The sequence below is a fragment of the Pteropus medius genome, unplaced genomic scaffold (genome assembly GCF_902729225.1).
Source record: "Pteropus medius unplaced genomic scaffold, Ma_sr-lr_union100, whole genome shotgun sequence".
Classification (NCBI taxonomy): domain Eukaryota; kingdom Metazoa; phylum Chordata; class Mammalia; order Chiroptera; family Pteropodidae; genus Pteropus; species Pteropus medius.
Window position 1 is genome coordinate 6,540,735 of NW_024342474.1, and position 24,441 is coordinate 6,565,175.

The window sequence follows — 24,441 nt, forward strand, 5'->3', positions numbered from 1 at the left end:
GTGGTTTTTGAAAATATTTTCTACCAATCTGTGGCTTGTCTTCTAATTACTTGACATTGTCTTTCACAGAGCAGAAGTTTTTAGTTTTAATGAAGTCTAGCTTATCAAGTATTTCTTTCATGGATTGTGCCTTTGGCATTGTATTTAAAAAGTCATTCCCATTCCCAAGGTCAAGTATGCTACGTTATCTTCTAGGAATTTTATAGTATTGCATTTTACATTTACGTCTATGATCTCTTTTGAGTCAGTTTTTGTGAAAGATGTAAGGCTTGTGTCTAGATTTATCTTCTTTTTTTTTTTTTGCATTTGGATATCCTGTTGTTCTAGAACCATTTGTTGAAGAGGTTAGCTTTGCTCTATTGCCATTATTTATTCTAATTTAAAAAAAAGATTTAATGTTTGGTCTTTGAAATATAGTAGTGGGTAGAGTGACATAGCTGGTATAAGACATAGCTGGCTTTGATGTTTTTTATTAGGTTTTGAGATGCCTTTCAACAGAGAATTTCATTGTGTCACAAGAATTATTATGATAAATGGTATTTTTTATTCTTATTTTTGTGTAATTTTGATGGATCATAATTTCTTCATAAAAACTTAAGTATCTTTCTCAACATTCTATAACTTATCTTAGATGAAAAGTGCAATAACGGACTGTTACCTTTCAATTTTGCCTTCATGGTCCCATAAATCCCTCTTCTCCTTACCCATTGAACCAGAGAACTCTGCTCTGCTTGAAATCTGTTCTCCTCCTCAACTGGCCCTAGGTACTTCAGGACCTCTTCCCTCTACACAGATTGAATATACTTCTTTTACTGCTAAGCTCCTATTTTCAGGGTGACAGTACATTCACCTGGTAAATTCTATCCTACTTAAGAAGGCTAAAGCAGATCCCTGGGCCTTCCCACTCCTGTAATAAAGATCTCAAGGGGGCCTTCTTGAGAGTTATTCCCTGCCCTTATTGACTTAGTCAAAACTATGACGCTGAAAGTAGAAATTACAAGCCAGGGATGAGGGGAAAAAATGGGCCTTTGGCAGGTCTGGGAGATAAAGTTTTTGAAAAATAGGGTTTTGCAATATGCTGGAAATCAAAATGTGAGACAGCTACTTTTCCACAACATATACGGCCAGCTATGATTTTGTTCTTTTTTTTTTTTTTTTTTTTTGTGCTCTGGGGAATGAGCAGGTCTCTTATGGGGGAAGGCACAAACAGAGCATGCCTGATGACAGAGAATGGAACAGAGATTGGCATATAGAACTCATGTATGTTGCTGGGTCATTCTACTGGTTCTTGACATCTTAGAAAACGTAACACAAATAGGAAAGTCAGAATGAAAATAGTAATTTGAAGAACTTGTGAGATAATCTTGTGAAAGAAATCCAGATTTTAAAATTTCCATTTGTTCAAATAAAACCTTGTTGCATTCTCCCAGGAGAGGGAAGTGGACAGAAAGTCAACATCAGTTCTAATAACCCAGGTTTATGGTAAGTGAATTTCGAGACTGGCTACAGTGGGGGTGTTTTATGCCAGGTCAGCTCTTGGTTTTCATAGTAAGGTGATAAGACTGCTGACATCAAGGAGCCAATATTGAGATTGTTACTGCTGATGAAGCATGTGCTCTGTCACTTCTCAGAGTGAGGCCTAGGGTTGTATAATCACAGCTACTTATGGAGTGGACTCAGGTCTAGCTGCCCATCTAGAAATTTTAGACAGCAAGCAGACTTTGGGCCTGAGGTACTTTGATAAATTACTTAGATAATTATGAATTAACTTAGATAATTATACCACCTGCTCTTTACCCACGATAGAGATGAAGCTTAAAAATCCAGAACATTTGGAACTGACATATTTAAAGAATAATGTGCTTTGGCTAATAACATTTGATTCATTTGAGTATTTTCTTTCTATTTAGGACATGTTAGGATATTGGTTTTTATGAAGCAGTCTTGTCCTTTATTTTTTTCTTTAGATTATGATTTACCTTATTGATAAGGTACTTCCTGAAAGCTATTTTGTTAATAATCTCCGGGCATTGTCTGTGGATATGGCTGTCTTTAGAGACCTCTTGAGACTGAAGCTCCCTGAATTATCTCAGCACCTGGATACTCTTCAGAGAACTGCAAACAAGGAGAGTGGAGGTAGTGATGATTTAATGCTGTTATTCCTTTGAAAATATTTTACTTCTCTGATTCCACTGTACAAATGAGCTTAAATGTTGAATGGAAATACATATTTTCAGGTATTTCTGTTGGTGAGAGTTTGATACAATGAACTAGATTTCTAGAGGACAAAAACAAAACTAAAAAAATGGCCACATGTTGAACCTCTAACTGGTGGTCATGGTTAGGAAGTCAGTCAAGAATGTAATACTTCACCAGTACCAGATCAGTAACTAAAATGATATATTGTTCTCTAGATTAAGAATGGAATACATGTCTTGCCATCTAGTTAAACTCTCTAAGCTGGCACCAAACCTATAGGCCTTCTTTAAAACTGAGCTACAGGTATAATTTAGCATAAACTGTGGTTTTTCCTGAACTATTGAGCTTATGAGAGAGTGGAATATTTGTTTTCATAAAGCTGTAGGAAACAAAAGCAATTTTTTGTCCCAAATGTTTAATGTCTCTTTTATTTATTCATGCTAAGGATATATAGATTTACTTGAGATGAATCAGCCAGTTCTTGCTGGAGAAGGCTCTTCTGGATGTCCAGGTAGAATCTGAACCCTGAAGGAAGGCACTGGGTTGAGCAGAGTGGCGATGGAGATAGCTCTGCCAACAGCTCTAAGAGTTCCACTACCTAGCAGGCACCATCCAGTTTTCCCAACTACCTGAGCCAGTGTTATAATTATACCCAGTGCTTTCGCTTCCTTGGCTGTGCAGGATACCAGAAAGAAGACTCATAAGTTTATTGTGTTTCCTGTAAATGCTTTCCAGTTACTGACACACACATTTAAATCTGGGAAAATATTAAAGGATTTTGAGGACCTCATCTATGACTAAAACACACTGGAAATTTTAGTGATACCCGGGTCATTTGAATCATCTCATTTAATTTGCCTGTGTAGGATAATATGCACTCGTGTAGATTTCATAAAGCTTCCAGATAGACCAACCTTCCTGTCCCACAGTCAGACTGCTTTACTGGCTCCATGTTTTCCCCCAAATGCCTTGAATTTGCTTATAAGGGGCAACTTCAGATTCTAGCCTGTGAACAAAGATCCTCCCTTTGTTCATAGGTAAGAAGGAAGAAAATAAGTGCAGGAGAGCGGATCTCTTTTTGCTTTTCCTTGGGTAAATGCACATTCTGACTGTAATTTGGAGGGAGGATCATTTCAAATAGCTAAATTTTATATTTCGTTAAAATATGTACTTATGCTATCACAGGAATAAGAAGGAACTATGTTTTTTAGTGAATTCAGAGACTTCAAAGTGAGCTAGATCCCAGATTTTCAAAACTGTCTATAGTTTAGTCCAAAATACTTTAAAATTTCATGTTGTTTAATCTCTAAATATTTTGGGCTTTCTCTGCTATCTTTCTGTAATCGATTTCTGGTTTAATTCCATTGTGATCTGACAGCTATGCATAATTTAAGAAGTAGAGAAGTAATTGCTAATGAGCAATTTTATTTTTGTCAGCAGCATTTGAATAAAAGTGGACTTAGTAAAATTTTGAAAGTTGGCTTTTGCTTTCTTTTTATCCTGTTTTGGTGAGGGAAATATTCTTTTTAATTTTCAGCATCCCACAATAGGTAGAACTAAATTAAATTTTAGGTTAAGATTTTTGAATCATAAAGAATTTGTGAAGTTCATATTATTGAGATTTTTATTAAACACACCTATGTTCTAGAAAAAGGAAGGGAAAAAAGAGGAAAACCAGAATTTAGGAATATAAACATATCAATCAGGAAATGTAACCTATTTGGGTGGACATGGAAGACTGAAAAGAGAGAATTTCTATATGTTGTAAATGATCAATTCTGAAAAAGTGTAGTGTTTGTTTTATTTCAGGTGGATATGAGCCCCCACTTACGAATGTCTTCACGATGCAATGGTTTCTGACTCTCTTCGCTACGTGCCTCCCTAACCATACCGTTTTAAAGATTTGGGATTCAGTCTTCTTTGAAGGTTCAGAAATCATCCTAAGGGTGTCACTGGCTATCTGGGCAAAATTAGGAGAGTAAGTGATTTTCCCATTCTGTTCTGTTCTGTGGTGTTGGGGGCCTTAGGCAATTTTTGAACTCTAACATGTATAGCATCAATATGTAAGTGTGAGGAAAAGAGAAAATTGTGACCTGTGTGCAGTTGCTTTAGCTTTCTGAAATCTTATCTGGCTCATTCCTGATTGTTGGAGGCAGATGGATTCTATTTTAGAGGAGGGGCAGGCTTTTTCAGGCCTGTAATTCTCTTCCTCCTCCTCAGTGCTAATGTCCTGGCTGATTTATTCTTTGTCAGCATCTCTCTGGACACTAGCTGGGGAGAGGGAGAGGTAGAGGAACTTAGATGGTTGAGGAGCTAGAAGATCTGGAAATGAGTAGGTGGATTTTGTTAGTTAATATTACAGTTTGGATTATGTTTGTTCTGCCTTTCAGGGCTGAAAATAAAATGAGATAATATGTATAAGGTGTCAAGCATGGTTCTTGGTACATAGTCAGTAGAACATATGGAACATATTTCCTTTCATCAAGAATTAATTCTGTGTGGAAATCTATTACTATCAAACACATTACCAAATAGATTTTACTTAAATTCTTTATTAGTAACAGGGCTGAATAAACTAGGGTATTTTCACTCATCACAAACATGTTATGACTGTTACATTAAAATTCTACCTTTTAGGTAATGGAAGAAATATTAGGATAAAATTGTCATAGTTAACTTAAGATATAGAGAAGTTTTTAGTGTTTCTTTTCTAGAACTATAAATGATTTGAGTGCATACCCGTAAAAGACATGTTAGAAAACTAATAAATCACTGCCAGTGTTTTGTTTCAAAAGCCTTTTAACTAATCGTTTTATTTGTGATAAGTTGTTTCCTGGGAGACTTGCAGCATGTTTTACTTTTTGCAAGAAAGATCCACCAACTATCAATTCAGGGGTTTAAAAAAATCACTATTGTGTGTAAGTATTTTTAAAGATCACATAGCTCCTGTGCCTTTGTTTTATTGTACATTGCTTTGTAGTAAGGTAAATAAATTCATCTGTGGGGGATTTTGTGTGCTATTTACATATCTTTTTCATTTTCTCTCAATATATACCTCTTTCTACAGTCATGTATTTCCAACCTACTCTATGTAAGCTCTTTGAGCTTTGGTAGTTTCTCTGAGTGTGATAGTCCAGTTACTGAGTAACCTCCTTATAGGATTAAAATAGTAAAGCACTTTACTATATGCTGACTCAGTTATAGCCACCTTTGGGTTAGTTTTTAATTATGTGGTGGAAGGAAAAGAGGTGATTCTGGTTTTATTCACATCTATCCATTATTCGTAGGATTAGAATTTATTGGTATGGTCATCTCAGAGATGTCATACTGTTGAAATAATAATAGCTACACTTAAAACCCAATTTTCTTTGAGTGCTTGAAATGGACAAGCTCTAAGCCCTTTAGATATAAAATTAACTCATTTACTATTCACCATCATCCCATGAGTTAGGTCCTATTATCATCCCCATTTTACAGATGTGGGAACTGAGGTACAGAAATGTTAAGTAAATTGCCCAAAGTTACCCAATTAATAAGTGGAAGGGTCTGAATTTGAACCCAGCTATCCTGGCTCTAAAATCTGTGCTTTTAATAATGTGAATCTTCTCATAAGAAATGGGTGCTGTTTATGCAATTCAAGGGATATATGAATCAGACTGATAGAATTAATTTTAAGTATTTCAGAGTGTTTGGTTGTTATAATTCTACATGTTTTGAGTATGCGACTTGTTAAGCGAAAGAGAAGGTAACCAACACACACCATCAGGTGCCTACAATGCTATCATTATGTTAGGTAGTCTAAGCACGTGGTCTCATTTGATTCTCCTTATAACCCTGTGAAGTAGATGGGGTTATTTTCCATGTCTTCCCAGGTGAGAAAACTACCCTAGAAAGGTTAATTAACTAGTTCAAGTTCACACAGCTCATGAGTAGCAGAGCTGGGACTTAATCCTGGATCTTTCTGACTCCAGTGCCTATGATGATTCCCACAAACTTTCCACTGGAAAAATCATAAACAGCATATAAGTAATCTTCAGTTTATGTATACCTGAGTAACATATGTACCATCTATATGGTTATTCATGGGACCTCTTCTTTCACCTTACTTCTGCAACTTGAAATTTCTTCATCTTATTCACACCAAGGATACTTTTGGACTGTGTAGGATGTAGACCGTTGGCTCCCTTTTACTGGCATCTCTTTTGCATGTCCTTTCTCCTCTGACCCTACTGTTTTGGCTTGCTCTCTCATTACCTCATGCCTGGCTTGTCTTGGTGTATCTTCCATGGTGTCCCCATCATACCCATACTTGCCATGTTGCCTCCAGGCTGACCTTGCCAAGGGCAAATCTGTTCCCATATTTCCTATTAAGAGCCTTGCCTATTAAGATTCTTGCTCTGAAGGGGCTCAGCAGGCAGGTGAGGCCTTTGCGACCTCTTTTTGCAGCTTTCTACCCTGCACTCTCAGGGACTCCCTCTGGCCATGCAGCCACCCCTACTCTGGTCAGATGAAGATGCTTACAGATCTCTGGGTAGGTCCTGCTCTCTCCTGCATTTGTGTCTTTGGAATGCTTTTTCTTCCTTGTCAACCTGAAGAATATTTTTCAAAACTCATCTTCAGTGTTATTTCTCTTCCTCATCCCCCAGGGTAAACTTAACCACTTTTTCATTTATGCCCACATACTACTCTGTATTTTCCTAATAACGCTTCAACAATTAATTAAATTAATTTATTTACATGATTGTGGCAATGAGATTTAAACAGCACTCCAGAGCCTGAAGCTTTTCTATCATATTTTTTTGGATGACTCTATGGAAATCCCCCAACATTAGCATATGTCAAAGTGTGGTTGGTGGGCAAATACACAAAGGACGTCATAGTAGATAAAATAAATACACAGTGCTCTTTGCTTTGGACTACTGCTCCCCCCACTCCCCCCCAAAAAAGATTAAAGTCTACCTTGCCCCACAGGTTGCCAGGTAACAGATTCTTTATTTACATGTAGAACCAAATGCAAGGAGCAGGGTATAATCTCCAACTAGCAGCAGTGCCCTGAGAAGAACTGAAAAAATTCTGCCTGTAAAAACGTTCTGTGGACTGAAAAAAGATGCAGATAAAGTTCTCGTATTTCTCATCTTTTCCTTCTCCTGTGGTTTGGTTTCAGTCATCAATGATACAACAGTTTGTAGATTAGGAGCAACAGATTTCTTACTGGGGATATTTGTTCTTCATAACCAATTTCATCGTTATGATTTCTGATCAGTGGCTGATATGCTGATGTGTAAATGTGTCACATGGAAGCAATAAAGGTGCCACTGGTGGGGCTGTGAGGCTGGGGAGCAGTGTAGGAAAAACGGAAACTCATTGTGTAATAAGTAGCTCTAAGTTGCCTTTGGTATTTTTTATCTTTTTTCTACATACAGCAGTCTATACTGTGAGTGTGTCCCAGGATTTTGATTTTTGTTGATTGCTAACTTGATTGATATAATGCAAGAGGCAACATATCCTATTGTACTGCAGCACATACCCAATAGATAGCATGGGTGTCCAAAACAATTCCTTGTTCTGTCCTTTCTTCATCTAGGCAGATAGAATGTTGTGAAACAGCAGATGAATTCTATAGCACCATGGGGCGCCTTACCCAGGAGATGCTGGAGAATGATCTTCTGGAAAGCCATGAACTCATGCAGGTGAGTGGACAGCTTGTCCTGCCTTTGCTTGGAATTTTGAGTACCGTGGGAACAAGTAGTGCCAGAGCAGTGGTCTTGGGAAATGTATTTAGCCAGCCCTCAGATTGAGTTTTTCAGTTGACCAAGAGCCTATATATAATTTGATAAGAATTTTAACTATGTCACAAGAGGAAGGAAGAAATGAATAATGGATATTTGTTGTGGCTTTCATTCAAATTGCATTGCTTAAAAATCTGGAGGTGCAACACAAAAATAAATTTTAAAAAAATGACAAAAAACCCCCACAAAAACCCAAATCACCAGATGCTTATTCTGAATCTGATTCTTAGCCTTCTTAAGGGAAGACTTATAGGGTGAAATAATTATTTCGTGAGAGGAATTACTGAAGATAAAAAGATTATTCAAGTCAGCATTTTGGTTTGTTTTGCTCACATTTTCAATTCATGTTATATATGAATCATAAATTTCAATATGAAAGACTTGAAAGATTTTGCTATTTTTTGGTATGTTACTCTATCTCGATATTCACCAAGTCACTGAAATCAACAGAGTATAGAAAAGAGCAGATTTGTTAGCAATCTCTCTTCCATTAGGTCCTATAACATAATTATCCTCATTCTCCTCCAAGGCTTCTGACCTCTTCTTCTCTTCCTGGTTCTTCCTCTTCTTGCCCACTGACCAACTGTGGCTCTTTCCAAGGCTGTCCTTGGGCCTTAGTTCCTTCCTTCTCTGTCATTTCTGTCTTTTCTTGGTTTCGAAATTTACTTTTATGATGGGGTTCATGCTTGAGGTCATTTTTGGGTGCTGGGGCTCATGCAGCAGGATACGAAACAAACACCCAGGCCCTGATTTAGGACTTAAGAAGTGTGGAACTTCCATTCCTTTGTTCATTTCCCCGCATCCACAGCTCCTTCTTGGAATCCTTTACATTTAGCAGTTACTCAATTTATTGAGAATACTGATCACTTGATACAATTTTTCTGAACATTCATTTTTTTATTTAAATTTTTCTTCGCATTTCATCTCTTCTTTATTCCTTCTTGTCTTAGAGAAGGAAGTATTCTATCTGACCCTGACATCTGTGCTTGATTTTGACTCTTCTCACTTTGCCATTGCTTCATTACTCATTCTCTCTTGGAGGGAAGTACCTTTTATTGAGCATTGCTCTGTATGCCAGGTCTATGCTTGGCATTTTCCATATATGAGATCCTTTACATCCTACAGAACTGCCCGATTCATATGCCCAAAGCAGGACTGAGATATCATCCCTTCTCCCTCACTCATGAAACTTCAGAGGCTACTCACTGCCTACAAAACAAAGCATGGATTTCTCAGCTTACCATTTAATGCTCTTAACTATCTGTGTTAACTAATTAACTTATGTTTTCAGCCCGAAGTTTCCATTCCTCTGTTTTGTACCCTTGACCTATTCTAATCGAGCCAATCTATCTTTCTTGTTCCCAGAAATGCCTGGGGATATGCTTCCTCTTTACCTTTGCTCTATCTGCTTGATCTTTCTCTTTTACCTTCATATGTTTAAGGCCTTCTTCCTTGAGAAAGTTCGGTTCAGATGCCATCTACTTTATGAAACATTCTCTGATAGTCTCAACTAAAATAATCTCCTATTTCTTTGAATCACCACAACATTTTCTTTGTACCTCTCTTGTAAACATTCATCTCTACTTTGATTTGAGACTATATCTCTCTTTTTCTTCTTTGAGACTGTATTTTATTTCCTTAGTGGTATTTTAAGTTCCTTGAGGACAAGGACTATGATTTGCTCATAACATGTAGCGCTTTGCCTTTTACTAGAGGTGCTCAATACATTTATTCATTGAGCAAACATCTTGAGAGTCTGTGATTAATTTTCTGTCTTCTCTTTTTCAATAAATGTTTGCTGAATTAACCAACACTTGTAGGTGATGGCCTTCCTTCCAGATTCCTTCTGATTCCTTTTGACTGTGTATAAAAAACAATCAACATTTTGCTGCCAATAATAGTCTATACTAAGTAATAGTCTACACTTATGACACGTTTGGCCATGTCATTATTCTTCAAAAAACCTTCAGTGCTTCCTTGTTATTAACTATATTAAGTAAAATGCTTCAGTCTAGTTTCCTAGGCCCTATATTAACTTCTGCAAATATTTATTGAACTACTCTATGTGTCAAAAGTCTTCCTTAAGGGAATTAATGTCTGATTTTACCTTTGAATACAAATAGCAGTTGGTCAGGCTCTGTGTGTGTATGCGTGTATGCGTGTGTACATATACATAGGTGAATGCACGTGCCGGGGTGTATGTGCATATGTATTGGTGGCAGTGGTACAGAGCAGAGAGGCAGTTCTTGGTTGAGGGGGCAGCGTGAGCAAAGGCATGGTAGTGGCAACCTTTATGGTGTGTGAAGAAAACTATAAGGAGTTTGATATGCAGGGTTGAGTTGTGGAGGACCAAAACCCATGGCAAGGAGCTTGGACCCGATCTCTTAGGTCAGCGGTTGTGTAATATGCTTGCAGGAGTTTAGGGCTTCTGCGGAGCCTTTGGAAGGGTAGAAGAGCTGTGGACCTGAAAGCTTTTAAAGAGAGGAGGTAAATGGTCTGAGTTTTTTTTTTTTATGTCAACTACATGGGTAGTTCTGTGAAAGGTGAACTTGAAGAGGTCAAGTCTGATAGCAGCAGGCCTGTGAGGAGGGAGTGAAAGGTAGAAACAAAATTGGAACAGAGGCAATACTTAGAAGGTGAACTTGATAGGACTCCGGCATGGAAAATGGATGTGGCGTGAGGGAGAAAGAAATGGAGAAAACAAGGGCAATTTTTATGTTTCTGGCTTAGGTATAAGAGGGTAAGATTATGGGGAAGGTAAGTTCGTTTTCAGAGGGATTGTGTTGCAGGTGTGCTTTGGCTGCCCTATTCCTTACCTATCCAGAGATATTTCTCACTACTTCACAATCAGAACCTACTGCACTGTCATAGCTCTGTTCCCACTCTTAGGCCTTGCACATTCCTGTGAGAAGGCTTGTGGTTCCTTCCGACACTTACTCTGTCTGTGAAAACCCGTACCCAGCCGCCTGGATCCTACTCAATCTCTTTTCTCCCCCGCTCCCCACAGAGCCTCTGTTACCTCGCTTCTCATTGATGAGACCTCCTCTGGTACCCCTCGGTACTTAGAGTTTTCAACAGTTGATTTAATGCTACTTACAGATTATTTTATATTGTTTGGTATTTCTCAAATATGTTAATCTTATTTTTCTACTGAAGTATCAAGTTCCTCAATAGGGGCTTCATTACTCTGTATCTCCATAACACAGTGTAGTGCTAGGAATACACCTGGTCGCTCAACGAATGCACAGAATTATAGTACATTAGAACTTGAGGCAATAGTGTTCAAACTCGACTTTGTATAAGAAACATCTCAGGAGTGCATTAAAATGCAAGTGTTTGGTTCATGGGTGGTTCCGATGCAGATGGCTTTTAAACAACACTTAAGAGAAACTCTGGCTTAAAAGAAGCTTAAAGATCAACTAACCTAATGCTGTTACTTTATAGAGAGGAAACTAAGACTTTGAGAGTGAGCATCTTGCCAATTTCTTAGGTTGCCTAGTGGCAGACACAGGACTGGAACTCAAGTCCCCAACTCCTCACCTAGTGATTTTTCCCCACCACCCAACACACTGCTTCCACCTTGTTCAAAACATGTCTGTCTAAAAGCTGAAATCCTCTTTAGAAGAATAAGGCAACATTTTATTTCACTTCAAGTTCAAACATTGCCAGAACAAATGAGAGCTGTGTTGAGATATAACCGCCGTCTTTGTCTGCTAGGAATTTCCAACCTTAGGGATTAGGAGAAAAGAGAACCACCTCATTACCTTACTTTAAGAGAATCCTGAGGGAGAAAGCATAGGCTGTGGCTGACTGATTAGATTCCATTTTAGTAGTGTGTCTCCTGCCAAAGAAAACATCTGGGTGAAGATAAACTGAGCCTAATTTTATACAACTTATGTTTTCATGTTTCTTGTAAAAGCATGTCAATAATGAAAAAAAATATATAATTCCTTTTCAGCAGTACCTAAATATAAATGTCTATGTAAGTGTGTTGGTAGTTTGGATAGTAAATAGACTTGTTGGTTTTCCTTGGCATCATAGAGTATTAAGGAGAGAAATGCTGAATGTCATTTCAAGCCACTCTCCTTTCTGTATTCACTCAAAAAAAATTATTGTAATGGCTGTGATCCAGTTATGGTGGACCTTAAATCTGTCAGCAAATCTGAAATGGCTCCAGATGAAAAATGTAGACTGCATGTAAAGTTTTTTATTTTTGAGCTGAAGAGATGAAAAGATTCTCCCTGTTTGGTCTTCCCCATTTCTTTCCAGTTCTAAGTGCCAGGCACAAAATAATCTATTTTTCACCCCTGTAAATCAGATCTTTTTTTTTTTCTTTTTAATTAACAATCGCTATTTAAAAACCTGATAGTGTTAGAAAAAGAGATTTGGGGAATGCCAATAATATAGTGTACATGGATTTCAGCATGACTTTTGACAAAGTCTCTCATGAATTCTTTGAGGGCAATGTAAGAAAAGTTAGGTGCATTTATTAGAAGAGTTCATAGGTGCTTGGAAAAACCGAACCCAAAGTGCTTGTCAATAATTTACTGTTTCCTAGGAGAGCTCTCAGGTGCCACAAGGCAGGATCTACACTTGGACTGTTCACTATTTTCCATCAGTGATGGGGTGGAAATTATAAGGATGTGGATGCTTGTTCAATAGAAGGATAATGTTTGATTAATTAGTGCTGTCAAAAATTGAAACCGTCTGCCCTGCAAAATAGTGCGTGCTGGAAGTGTTTAGGCAGCGCCTTTATGACCATCTGTTGGAGGTGCTTTAGAGGGAACTCCTGCCTGGGAGGGAGGTTGAACTAAATTATGTTTAAATTCTTTCCTTATCCTAAGATTCTATTAGTGTACTATGTTTTGGCTCTAAGATGATGAGTAAAATTACTTTCCTGGAATTGTTTGCAAGTCGCTGACTTACAAAGTTGGAAACTGGAGCTTTTTAGGTACCCTGAGCACTGTGGTGGTATGCCAGGGAGACATAGTCATGGGATAAACATGCATTCAGATATGTGAGACCTTCAGATTAGTGAGTGACTTATGCGAAAAAGTACTATAGACGCTTGTTTCAGGCACACTTTGAAGGACTAACTAAAAGTAAATAATAGAGAAAAGAAGACCAGAAATAGAAAATGAAAGCTCAATGGAGACAATTTTCTTTTCAGTCAGATGCTTTTAGCTAAGTAGACCTTGAAGGAGCTTACTAGGAACCCAGGTCATCTGCCCTGAGGCAGGATGGGACGAAGTAGGGGCAGGATGTACTTCCTATTCCTTTCTTATAAACTTCTTTTATGAAGTTGGACAAGGGAATTTACTGATAACTTTCTATAAAACTGGCAAAAATAAAACAGCTAGTTACTCATTAATCGTCTTCAGTGAGACATTGTTCTTCCTTTGGAAGGGATTTTGAAATTCCTAGCATTAATAATTTAATCTTTTGAGCTCGAATCCAAATGGCATGGGTTTCTTAAATATCTGAATCAATTTTCTAAATCGTTAAGGAAAAAAGGTGCTGTGAGTGAGGGGCAGGCTGACTCTTGACCCAGCAGTGGGACCATATTTGGTTTGGGATCACATCGGTCATACTGCTCCACGGAAGCACAAGCTGAGGTGTCGTGCTCCGGCCCTAAAACTGGGGTGCTGAGGAGAGGATTTCACATCTCTCCCTTCCCTCAAAAGGGTATATGGAGATATAATAGCAAGGAGGGAAGAATTCTGTGCTGGCAATAAGGCAGCTTTTTGAGTGATGAGCTGTTGGCAACCTTTGCAAGATCAAAGAATGTGACAGTTAATTCTGACCATGTTATTAATGAACTTAGATGAAGTATTTCAGGCAAACAGAATGTATTAAAATAATATAATGAAACTTACATACCCATCACACAGCTTGAGAAATAAAACATTAATGACACAGTTGAACACCCTCATATTCTTCTCTCTGATCTCACCACGTCCTCTCCTCTCCTCAGGTAATCACAATCCTGAGATTCATACCCTTCATTTTTCAGGCGAGGAGAAGGAGGCCCAGAGAGATTGGGAACTGGCCAATCTCATACTCCAGACTAGTAGGAACCACAAAATGCCTTCTGCTTCTTTCCATGGGGGAACAGTTCATTGTTAGTACATTTGTACTGCTTCTCAGCCTTTTCAGTATAATCAACTATGTAGTGTATGAGATAGGACAGTTTAGAGATGACTGTTATGGTCCCTATGAGCTGTATAGCTTTGCATAATAATCAATGGAGAATCGAAGGGAAGGGATGTTAACCAACACTTACTTGTTTGGAGCCTGGGGATTGTACAGTGATATATAAGTGGATACCATGAAGTTTGGGTATCCAGTCGGATGTACAGACTGTTTAGGATAAAAATTGCAGTTGGCTATCTCAGTGGTGGCTCTGAGCTATAAAGTGAAACAGTACCATAGTTAAGACTCTTTCAGAGCTCTCCTTTTCCTACCTGTGCAGTTATTAGATATCTCCTCTAAGCCTTCAGAAATAGTCCTGCTGAAATGAAAAATAACACTTTAAAATATTTTCCTAGAAAGTATCAGGGTATTTTTCTGAATAGCTTTCTGAGAGAAAGGAAAGTTAGTATGATTAACATACTTTTTTTTTTTTTTTGGTGAATAAGAACCTTAAGGATTGAAGAAACAATGTAATTAAATTTTTGGAGCAATTAAGTTTTAATAAAATTAAGAGAGCAAATAAGATTACTTTCCTCCTGATGATAGAATGATATATAATTTTGAAATTCTGAAAGAAGCACAGGTGCTTTTCTCAATTTTATTTATAGATTTTTAACAGCCTATGCTTTTACACGATTACTTGTTTTTCTTTAACAATAACAGCTAACAATTTTCACCTAGAATTCATTCACAGATATTTGAAAAGGTGGTATCTTTGGAGAAGTGTGCAGTCGATCACATGACCATCCACTAGACTTAATTTTATCCAGCAGGCTGACATTAAATGTCTATAAAAATCATCAAATAAAGCTTCGAAAAACAAACACTACATACGAAGAACACTGATGGGTTCTTTATTAAGAAAATAAGAGAGTGGTGGATTTCTGAATTAACCTATCCCTGAAACGAGCAGAAGGAAGTCACCAGTTGGAATACCCAGTTGCAGCTGGGTTGATTTGAGAGAGAGCTCACTGTTGTGTTTATCAGCATTCTTCTGTCTTTCTCTGAAGCAGATATTGAAGTAGAATCTTTCCACCCGCTGTTTAAGAAGCAGTATTTACTTTTTCATGCTCAATTTATAATGCCTTTCCAGGACTGATAAAGAGTTATTTAAGGCCCCTATTTCAGGCTTGGCATTTTTGCTTTTGTTTTTCAGACTGTTTATTCTATGGCTCCATTCCCTTTCCCACAATTGGCAGAGTTGAGGGAAAAATACACGTATAACATCACACCATTCCCAGCAACAGTTAAACCCACCTCAATTTCTGGGTAAGGCCTTTTGTTTTAAATCTCGTTGTTTTCATGATAGAAGACTTAATACCTTAATTTGTTATTGTAATTTAATAGCTGTTAAACCCTAGGGACATATTCAAAGTAATTTGGTACTTAAAATCTGAATATTTCTTTCTCAAAGGTTTTGATTTAAATTCAAAAGAGAGGTTTTTAAAAGTGTACTTTCCAAGGAAGATTGGAACATAAACTGAAGGGCTATTTAGAAACCCCACAACTTAGTTAAAAATATCAAATATTAAAAATCTTAATAATTAAAATTGTGTAGAAATGGTGCATGAAGAGACAGATGAGCTAATTTAAACTACAGTAAAGATCAGAAATTGACTATTATATATACAGGAGTTTAGTATATGAAAACTTAGCACATCAAATCAATCGTAAAAAGTTATACTACTTAGTAAATGGTGCTGGGTTAATGAGACCTAATCTGGAAAGGAATAAAGTTAGAGTCATGCTTCACATCATACATCAGGATAAATTCCATATAGATGAAAGAGTTAAATGGAAAAAATGAAATACGATTAGCAGAATAAAATGTGGAAGAATGGCTTTACTTGTTTGGAATTGGGAAGGCCTCAGTAATGGACTCAAAATGAAAAAAAAAATAAATAAAGGAAAAAAATAAGCACTTTAAAAATAATTTTCTACATGACTAAAAACAAAGCAGAACAGAATAGAACCTCCATAAGCAGATACAAAAATATTTGTGGAAAAATATTTGTAACTGATATCTCTCAATATAAATTCTTAGAAATTAATAAAAATGATCACCTAACTGAAAAGTTATAAAAGGATAGGAATAGGTAACTTACATAAAAGTCAGCATCACTTGTAGTAAGAGAAATTTAGCTTATAACTAGATTAAGAGCCTTTTTTTTTTTTTTTTTACCTATCAGATAAACAAAAATTCAGAAGTTTGATGTGCGCTCTCTTAATAAAGCTATATGGTAACAGATACACATTGCTGGTGAGAGGTTAATTGCTACAGGATTTGTGGCAAGCAATTTGGCAGTATTTACCAAAATTACTAATGCATATATCCTTTGACCCAGCAATTCTACATTTATGAATTATCCCACAAATATATTTGTACACATGCAAAACACAGTATGTACAAGGTTATTTATTGCAACATTGCTTGTAATATAGTGTAATATTGCAAACCACTCAAGTGTACATCATTAGTACCTGGTTCCATAACACGAGCTACATACATACAATACAATACAAAAAGCATGAGGAAGCTCTTTGTATGAATATGGAGAGATTTCTTAGGTGAACGAAAGCAAGGTGCAGAAGAGTATGTATAGTATATTAATATTTATGCAAAAGAGGAGAAAAGTAAGACTGCATAGTCATATTTGCTTATCTTTGCATAAAGAAACTGAAGAACACGTAAGAAGCTAGTAACTAATTGGTCACCTCTGGGACTTAGGTGGGACAAGAACTGGGCAGAAGTTGGACCAGGATGGGAGAGAGACTTTCATTTAAACCATGTGACTGTATTACTTATTTTTAAAAAAATAGCATTATTTTCTTTGAATATTTCTTTTTTTTCTTTTATGTTTTCCAAGGCGACATGGTAAGGTCAGAGATAGTGATGAAGAGAATGACCCAGATGATGAAGATGCTATTGCTAATGCAATAGGGTGTCTTGGACCTTTCAGTGGGCTCCTGGCACCTGAACTGCAGAAGTACCAAAAGCAAATGAAAGGTAAAAATGTGGCTCTCTATTCATCACAGTGTGTTGGTTCACTATACAGAGGTATTATTATGGTGTCTTATAAATGCCTATTGTTTCCTGATTATCACTATTAAAGATCCTTATTAAAAATTGTCTGTTACTTTACCACTTAGTAGACTCTCTCTCTGTTATGTACATAATACATGTTACATGCATGTTACATACATAATACATATCTTTTTTTTTAAGATGACATTTGCCCCTGCACCACCCCCATCTGATTCAACTTTGTGTGCTCGGTTCCTTAGCATAGAGCCTGGAATATAATAGATGCTTCCTACATTCTATATGAGTTTAATTGAATTCATTCTAGATAGCTTCTCTTCTGCTATAGAAATACCCTCTGAGTTTAAAACATTGCAGTAGCCTCTAGTTGAATTTGAGTAAAAAGAAGCTCATTAAATCATGAGACATTCTTTCAGATTCTTCCACTTAGTCTGTGGTTTGTAGTTGCAAAGAGATAACATCATCCACCAGTTCTATTAAGAGGTTTTATTTATTTTTTATTTTTATTTATTTTTTTAAACAAAACAGAATGAGTTTACTTCCTCTTCTACTGGACTTTTCTTCAGATCTTTAAGGGCAGCCATCGTGTCCCCCAAAGCTTTCTCCAGGGTCCAAGTTCAAAATTTCTTTAAGTATTCCTCATAAGATATGACTTTCAGAAATTTTAATATTTTATAAATTCACTTCTAAATGCCCTGCAGTTTGGTAGTGTTCCTCCTAAAATGGGATGCTCTGAGTTCAATGCCATGCTATATTTTTTTCTTGTGCAGAATGGACTTCCTGTGGTCTAGACATCGATAAGGAACACTTTTGAAGTATTTATGGTTCTCTCACTGTTCTTTCCCATTTTGAGAGGTAGCTCTTCCTTTAGGGTATTTATTCTACTTCTAGTTTGAAGACCATTCTCCTTGCTAAAAGGGGACAAAAACAGAGTAGGTGTCAGGTACTTTTGCATTCTCTTTGTCATCTGCTAACTTTATACCACCTTCTCAAAGTCATGGGGGTATCTTCTCATCATTTTTGTTCTTCTTGCTTAGAAACCTTTTTTATTTTTATTTTTGTCTTTTTTTGGTAGTGGTAGTTTTGAGTATTTCCCCCAAGTCCTAGCACGTTTTGAGTTTAACCTGGTTAATGGTTTGGGTTCATGCTGTTTTATGTGTATGTCATTGGTATGTACTCTCCTCTCATCTTTTAAAAAGATTTTTAACAATGTGAACCCAACAAGAGCCCTATTCATTTTTTAATGCCTTCCGTCCTCTCTCATGTTGCCCGGATTTCAGCTTTTGGTTTCTAGCTACAGGATCAATATGTATTTTAACTCTAAAATTTTGAATTTACATTTCTGTAGTCTGGGTCTGTGGTTTATTTTTTCCCCATTTTTCTTTCTGTGCAATGATGTGCTCCAAGATGACATGATCACTTTCTCCTAAGTTTCATCATTAGTCTTCTTGTTGGTTTTAATTAAGTTCAGATTAGCAGGTACCCTTTTAATTTTTTTTCTCCTTACAGAAGTGTTTTCAATAAAAAAGGAAGTAAATTTATCAGATGTTTAGGCTTCATTTGAATAACACTTTCAGTAGATAGTGTTCAGCAGATAGACACTTTCAATCATTAATCGTTTTCTTTCAGCTGGTCTCCAGGTCAGTTTTACATATTGTGCCAGAGAAGCCTCTTTCTGTCTCCCTTTGCCTGTTCAGTCTGTGAGCATCCTCTCACACAGTACTGGTTTCTCTCCCTTACATGTAATCTCAATTTTATTTAAGGGACGAATCTGCTAGTTGTAGGTGCCACAGGAACAGAAACCACGTCAGACATAACACACATAATAGATGATCAAGAAATGACTGCTAATGAATAAAAAGCATTCATTTCTAGTGGTACAGTGATCTGAAGTTTTGATAATTTTATAGAATGTGTTGCTATTTTTAACTTAAAAACTTACTTTTAATGATTGATTAAACTGTACAAACTAGCATTTTCTTATAATTCCTCATGCAGTTATATGGAAATCTGTACAATGACTTTAGACATCTGGAGTTATATTTTTCTAAGGGAATTTTAGAAAATAAGTGATTTTTATCTGAAAACAATTGATCTTATGTCTGTCTATACAATGAACAGAGTGGTAATAAAATCAAACAATGAGCCCACACAGCTCATTTCAGACCTATGTAGTTAGGCTAATAAGAAAATGTAGAAATATTTTCAGCACTAAATTAAAACAAGCACTAGACAAATTCTAGAGTACATTTTTTTTTGTGGTTTAGAATTTTTTGGAGGTTAAGATACTATACCAGGTTCTAGTATAATCTGTTCCTCTTTAATCCCATCTCCTCCACTGATACCATCTCCTTGTCTCTTCCCTTGAATACAGAACTAAATGAAGAGCAGAGTCTGAGATCTAATAACATTGCAGAGCTGAGTCCTGGAGCAATCAATTCCTGTCGAAGTGAATATCACGCAGCTTTTAACAGTATGATGATGGAACGCATGACCACAGATATCAATGCGCTGAAGCAGCAGTATTCTCGGATTAAAAAGAAGCAGCAGCAGCAGGTTCATCAGGTGTATATCAGAGCAGGTAATGTGATTCTTTGTTTGAATCAATTGTGAAAGGAAGACCAAATATTTCTAGGATGACCTCAGAATTACTACTCAGTCAGCATCCACAAACACAGCTGGCATGAGTTAATAGCATATTTAGCATCTTATTTTTATTTTATTTTACTTTATTATCAGATTCTAAAGAAAAAAAAGACCACGAGCTCTTTTTAGGTCCCAAAGACCAGGCAATTGATGGTATTAAACACGTCTTTACAATGTGTGCTTGTGGAGCGGGGTTTACAACTGACTAGAATGATGCAAAGCCAAGCAGTCCTTAGACTTGAGACATTTTGGAGCTATTGCCTCCTAAATTTCAGGCATTCAAAAATAGAATTTAGTGATCTGTGCACTAGTAAATTAAGCTATCCACTAGTCATTTAGGTAGTAATATAACAGATGTGATCCGAGGAAAAGGCAAAGGCCATTAGTACGCCTCACTGACAGGTTAGCAGTGTCTTGGGAGTCTGCTGGAAAAAACACAGTTGTAATGCAGTTGAAAATGCTCTTTTTCAAAGATTGTCAAGCTTCTTTTTCTTTTTCTATGTGATTGCAAGAATCCTTTATTATTTAATATACATTGATTTGGGAATTGGTTTGTCTTCTTCGAAGTAGAATCCTAATGAAAATGATGACTATCCAGAATTAACTGAAATATAAATCTGACATGTTTTTAAGAGGCTTGTGAACATGTGACTGATCTTGCACAAAACCTGAATTTACCTTCCACTTATCGGGGAGGAGTAGGCAACTTCTTAAAGATTCTTGCTTTATCCTGAATCATTAAGAAAGCAATCACAAAAGAAACTAACAAACTACCGCACTTTAATTTTCAAAGCATTGGCACATACACGTCCTAATTTTGTCTTTAAAACAAATCTATGAGGAAGGCAAGGGTGGATATTCTTATATCCTTTTAAATGATAAGAGAATGGTGATTCGGGAAGGCTCAACAATTGTCCAGGATTATATAGCTATAGTGAGTGGTCAGGCCAGGGCTAAAATCCTTGTGTTCAAATTCTTTGTATATTTCTTTTTCCACTGCACCATACAAACCTTTGGGTTGGGATGATGAACAATTGCCATTGGGTACTAAATCAGCCCAGTACCTTATACTCTAGTTGGGGTCAGCAAGCTGTGATCTTTATGCCAAATCCTACTTGCTGCCTGTTTTTGTAAATAAAGTTTTATTGGAATATAGGTGTGACCATTGCTTACAATTGTCTATGACTAATTTGACACTACAATGGCTAAAATATTTATAATCTGTTTTTTTACAGGAAAAATTTGTCAACTCCTACTCTAGATCATGGTTTATTTGTTCTTTTTAGGGAGAGATTGTTGTTCAAAGGCAAAGTTCTAGAGCATTGCTTCTCAAACTTTTGTGTGCATAGGAATCACTTGAGAATCTGTTAAAACTTTCTGTTTCAGGAATTTTGGGATGAGGCTGAGATTCTCCATTTCTAACAAGCTGTGATGTGGATGGGGATCACACACTGAATAGAAAGGTTTTGGAGAAGATGGTGTAGAACAAGATTAGCAGCACAGGGGGAGAAATTGAACTTGAGCTAGAGGCAAAAGACCTCAGCTTCTGAGACTTGAAGGTGGTAAGGATGGTGGTTGAGGTACCAGCTTTCTAGGTTAGGGAGGGCAGAATGGCTTCTGTTTTCATGGAGAAATTAGAGGAAAGGTTCTTTGCTCAGGAGTAAGTTCAGGGTTGAGCAAGAGCTTAACTAGAGTAATGAAGATTTGAAGAGGCTGTTGAAAGGCATAGGAGAGTGAAAGAAAAAGATTGTTCAACAGCATTGAGGATCCAACACAAGAGGAAGTTATGAACTTGAAGACCTATCAATCCACATGGCTGTGTGATTCCCCCCCCCCACACCAGCCTTTATTGGCTCCCTTTCAGAAAAGAGAATGTGGATTGTAGATCAGGGGTTAAAGTTTTGCCAGGCATGTGTGACAAAGGGAGAGGGATGCCTGGAACGTGTGGTTATTGGTGGGGCAGTGGTCCAAGTGGTTAGCCATTCATCTAGCAGAGTAGGGGTTTAAGTAGACCATAGATAGACAAGAAGTTGTGAGAGGGTTCAGTGATCAAGGAACCGAAGTCTGTATGTCTCAGCACCAGGTAGAGTTAGATTGAGAACCAGAATGGTCAAAGAGAAGAATATTAGAATTATATATTTTCCTTGTCAGGTAGATCTGGGTGATAAGTTTAGGATGGAACCGGGGAAGATGAGGAACTATTAAGATGGGTCAGTCAGACAGTACATTCACTGAAAGAGGTCATAAGACCTCTGAAAGAGGAGTGAAGAGACAGCTGTCAAAGTTTCCATTGAAGATTGGGGTGTGACCAGAGGTAGATGACAGTAGTAGAGAAGCATGGAGGAACGGTCAGCCAGATAATGTGGATGTCAAGAGGATGAATGGCAGGACCTTCTCCCTACTCCTGCCTGCTGCTGTCATCCTTGGGGCCATGTGTGTTTAAACTTCATCAGATATGGGGGCCCAGTCACAGGAGGACAATAATACTATCAACAGTGCCTTCCAAGAGAACAAAGATTTGATGATTTTCACTTTTCAATTTGCTTTCAAAGTCCATTGAGGACACAATGGTTTTTCATACCTAAGACCAGGCATTGGATACTGTGATTTCACTGCATTTTTACCACCTTTTTATCACTTCTCTCATTCTGCTGTCTCTCACTACATAATATGCAGTGTGTTATTTTCTACCTTGCAGAAGCTGGCAGCTGAAAATCCATATGGTCATAATGTTTGACTTATTATTTTAAAAAATCTTCAAAGATTTTCTGCATAGAAGACTTCTGAGGTTGCTTCTCAGATACAAGAGCTCCCCGTAAAAAACATTAGGGCTCCAATTAGTCATGAAGGGTCAAGGTTTCTGTTCCTTTTTGCATTCTCAGCCTCTTGTCTCCTCCTCTTTGAAGAGGAGGGAATAGGTACCCCAGGCTCTCTGGTTAAATTCAGTTTCTGCTGCCTTCAGTCACATGACTCTGCCAGTTCCTGGGAAATATGTGGGAGGGGATATGGGGACAATCTCTAGGTGATTCCTCTTCCACGATCATGTGTTTCTCTGTAGTACGTTTCACACAACCTTTCAATGTTTCTTTCAGACAAAGGGCCAGTGACCAGTGTTCTCCCATCTCAGGTAAACAACTCTCCAGTTATAAACCACCTTCTTTTAGGAAAGAAGATGAAAATGTCCAACAGAGCTGCCAAGAATGCTGTCATCCACATCCCTGGTCACACAGGAGGCAAACTATCTCCTGTCCCTTATGAAGACCTTAAGACGAAGCTCAATTCTCCATGGCGAACTCACATCCGAGTCCACAAAAAGAACATGACCAGGACCAAGAGTCAGCTGGGCTGTGGGGACACCATTGGGCTGATAGAAGAGCAGAATGAGGGCTGCAAGACTAACAACCTGGGGGCAGCAGAGGCATTTTCTTCCAGCTGTGCAGCGACAGCTCGAAGAGAAGGCGGCAGCTCTGAAGGCAGTATGGGGAGGACAATCGAAGGGCAGTCTCCGGAGCCAGAGTTTGGGGATGCCGATGTGTCTACGGTCCAGGTAAAGTTAGAAAGCTTGGAACTAAACCAAAGGGATGCTGCTGCTGAAACTGTGCCCAAGGTGCATCTGCCCTGTCAGCGATACTTCCCAGAGCTGCCTGATGCACCTGGAGAAAACAAAGCCACCAGCAAACCTCCTCAAAGCAGCCACCCGAAAACTCCCATCTTTAGCCCCTTTCCCAGTGTCAAGCCACTGCGGAAGTCAGCCACTGCCAGGAATTTGGGGTTATATGGTCCTACAGAAAGAACCCCAACCGTGCACTTTCCTCACATGAGCAGGAGCTTCAGCAAATCTGGCGGTGGAAACAGCAGCACTAAGAAACGGTGATATCTCCCAGCACCTGTGTATCTAGATTCACTTTTTCATGATGGTGTAAGAGTTCCAGCTGAATGGCTCCAAAAGCGTTTCAGTTGTCCAGTGAGAATGGATAGATAGGTTCAGAGATGAGCCACACTCCATAAAAACTGGAACTGGAATTTTTATAATGAGATCTGTATTAGAAATGTTTTCTCAGCCACTGATAACTGATACAGTGGATTCTTGTGGCAAAATAAATATTGAGGTTTTAAAGTGTGAAATTTTTCCAGTTTTTCATTGTGCTGTTTAGAAAAGACTCTGTATCTAGACTGTTAACCTTGCTTCCTTCCTCCTGTTTTGAGAGCCTTCAAGGTCCCTGTGACAACCCCAACCCACCCTGCAAACCTTCCAGTCCTCTGGGTGTTATTAATACTCAAGCATGCACAACACTAGCTTGCTCGAACAGAAACTGCAAAAAGAAAGTTTCTTTGTTGCAAAAAGCTTCCCAATTTCCTTATTCGTGCCCTTTTAGGGGACTGTTTCTGTGTGTGAATTTTCCTTCAGTGGTTTCTATCAGCCAGTCTCAAAATTGTTTTTTATTCTTATGCTAAAGTGCAAGAGAAAAATCTAGATAGCCTTTTCTTCACTTTCTATTCCTACCTGCAAAATGAAGAAAATCTTTATTTGTTGAAATTTAGGCTGATCACCAACTCGAAGATCTTATGCAG

The 24,441-nt window shown here is 37.7% G+C and overlaps 1 protein-coding gene across 6 annotated transcripts in view; it reads left to right on the forward strand.

Annotated features, from left to right (window-relative positions):
- TBC1D30 (TBC1 domain family member 30) overlaps positions 1–23,994 on the forward strand; it is a 64,742-nt gene extending 40,748 nt beyond the window's left edge. For 4 of the 6 annotated variants that reach the window (XM_039865911.1, XM_039865914.1, XM_039865913.1 and 1 more), the window contains 7 exons: positions 1,968–2,136; positions 4,009–4,177; positions 7,784–7,889; positions 15,337–15,449; positions 17,048–17,187; positions 19,598–19,804; positions 22,962–23,994. In XM_039865911.1, coding sequence (XP_039721845.1) covers positions 1,968–2,136; positions 4,009–4,177; positions 7,784–7,889; positions 15,337–15,449; positions 17,048–17,187; positions 19,598–19,804; positions 22,962–23,743 — 1,686 coding nt within the window. In that variant the 3' untranslated portion in view covers positions 23,744–23,994. The remainder of the gene's footprint in view (positions 1–1,967; positions 2,137–4,008; positions 4,178–7,783; positions 7,890–15,336; positions 15,450–17,047; positions 17,188–19,597; positions 19,805–22,961) is intronic. The other 2 variants (XM_039865912.1, XM_039865915.1) reach the window with 1 other exon arrangement.
- The last annotated feature ends 447 nt before the right edge of the window (positions 23,995–24,441 follow it).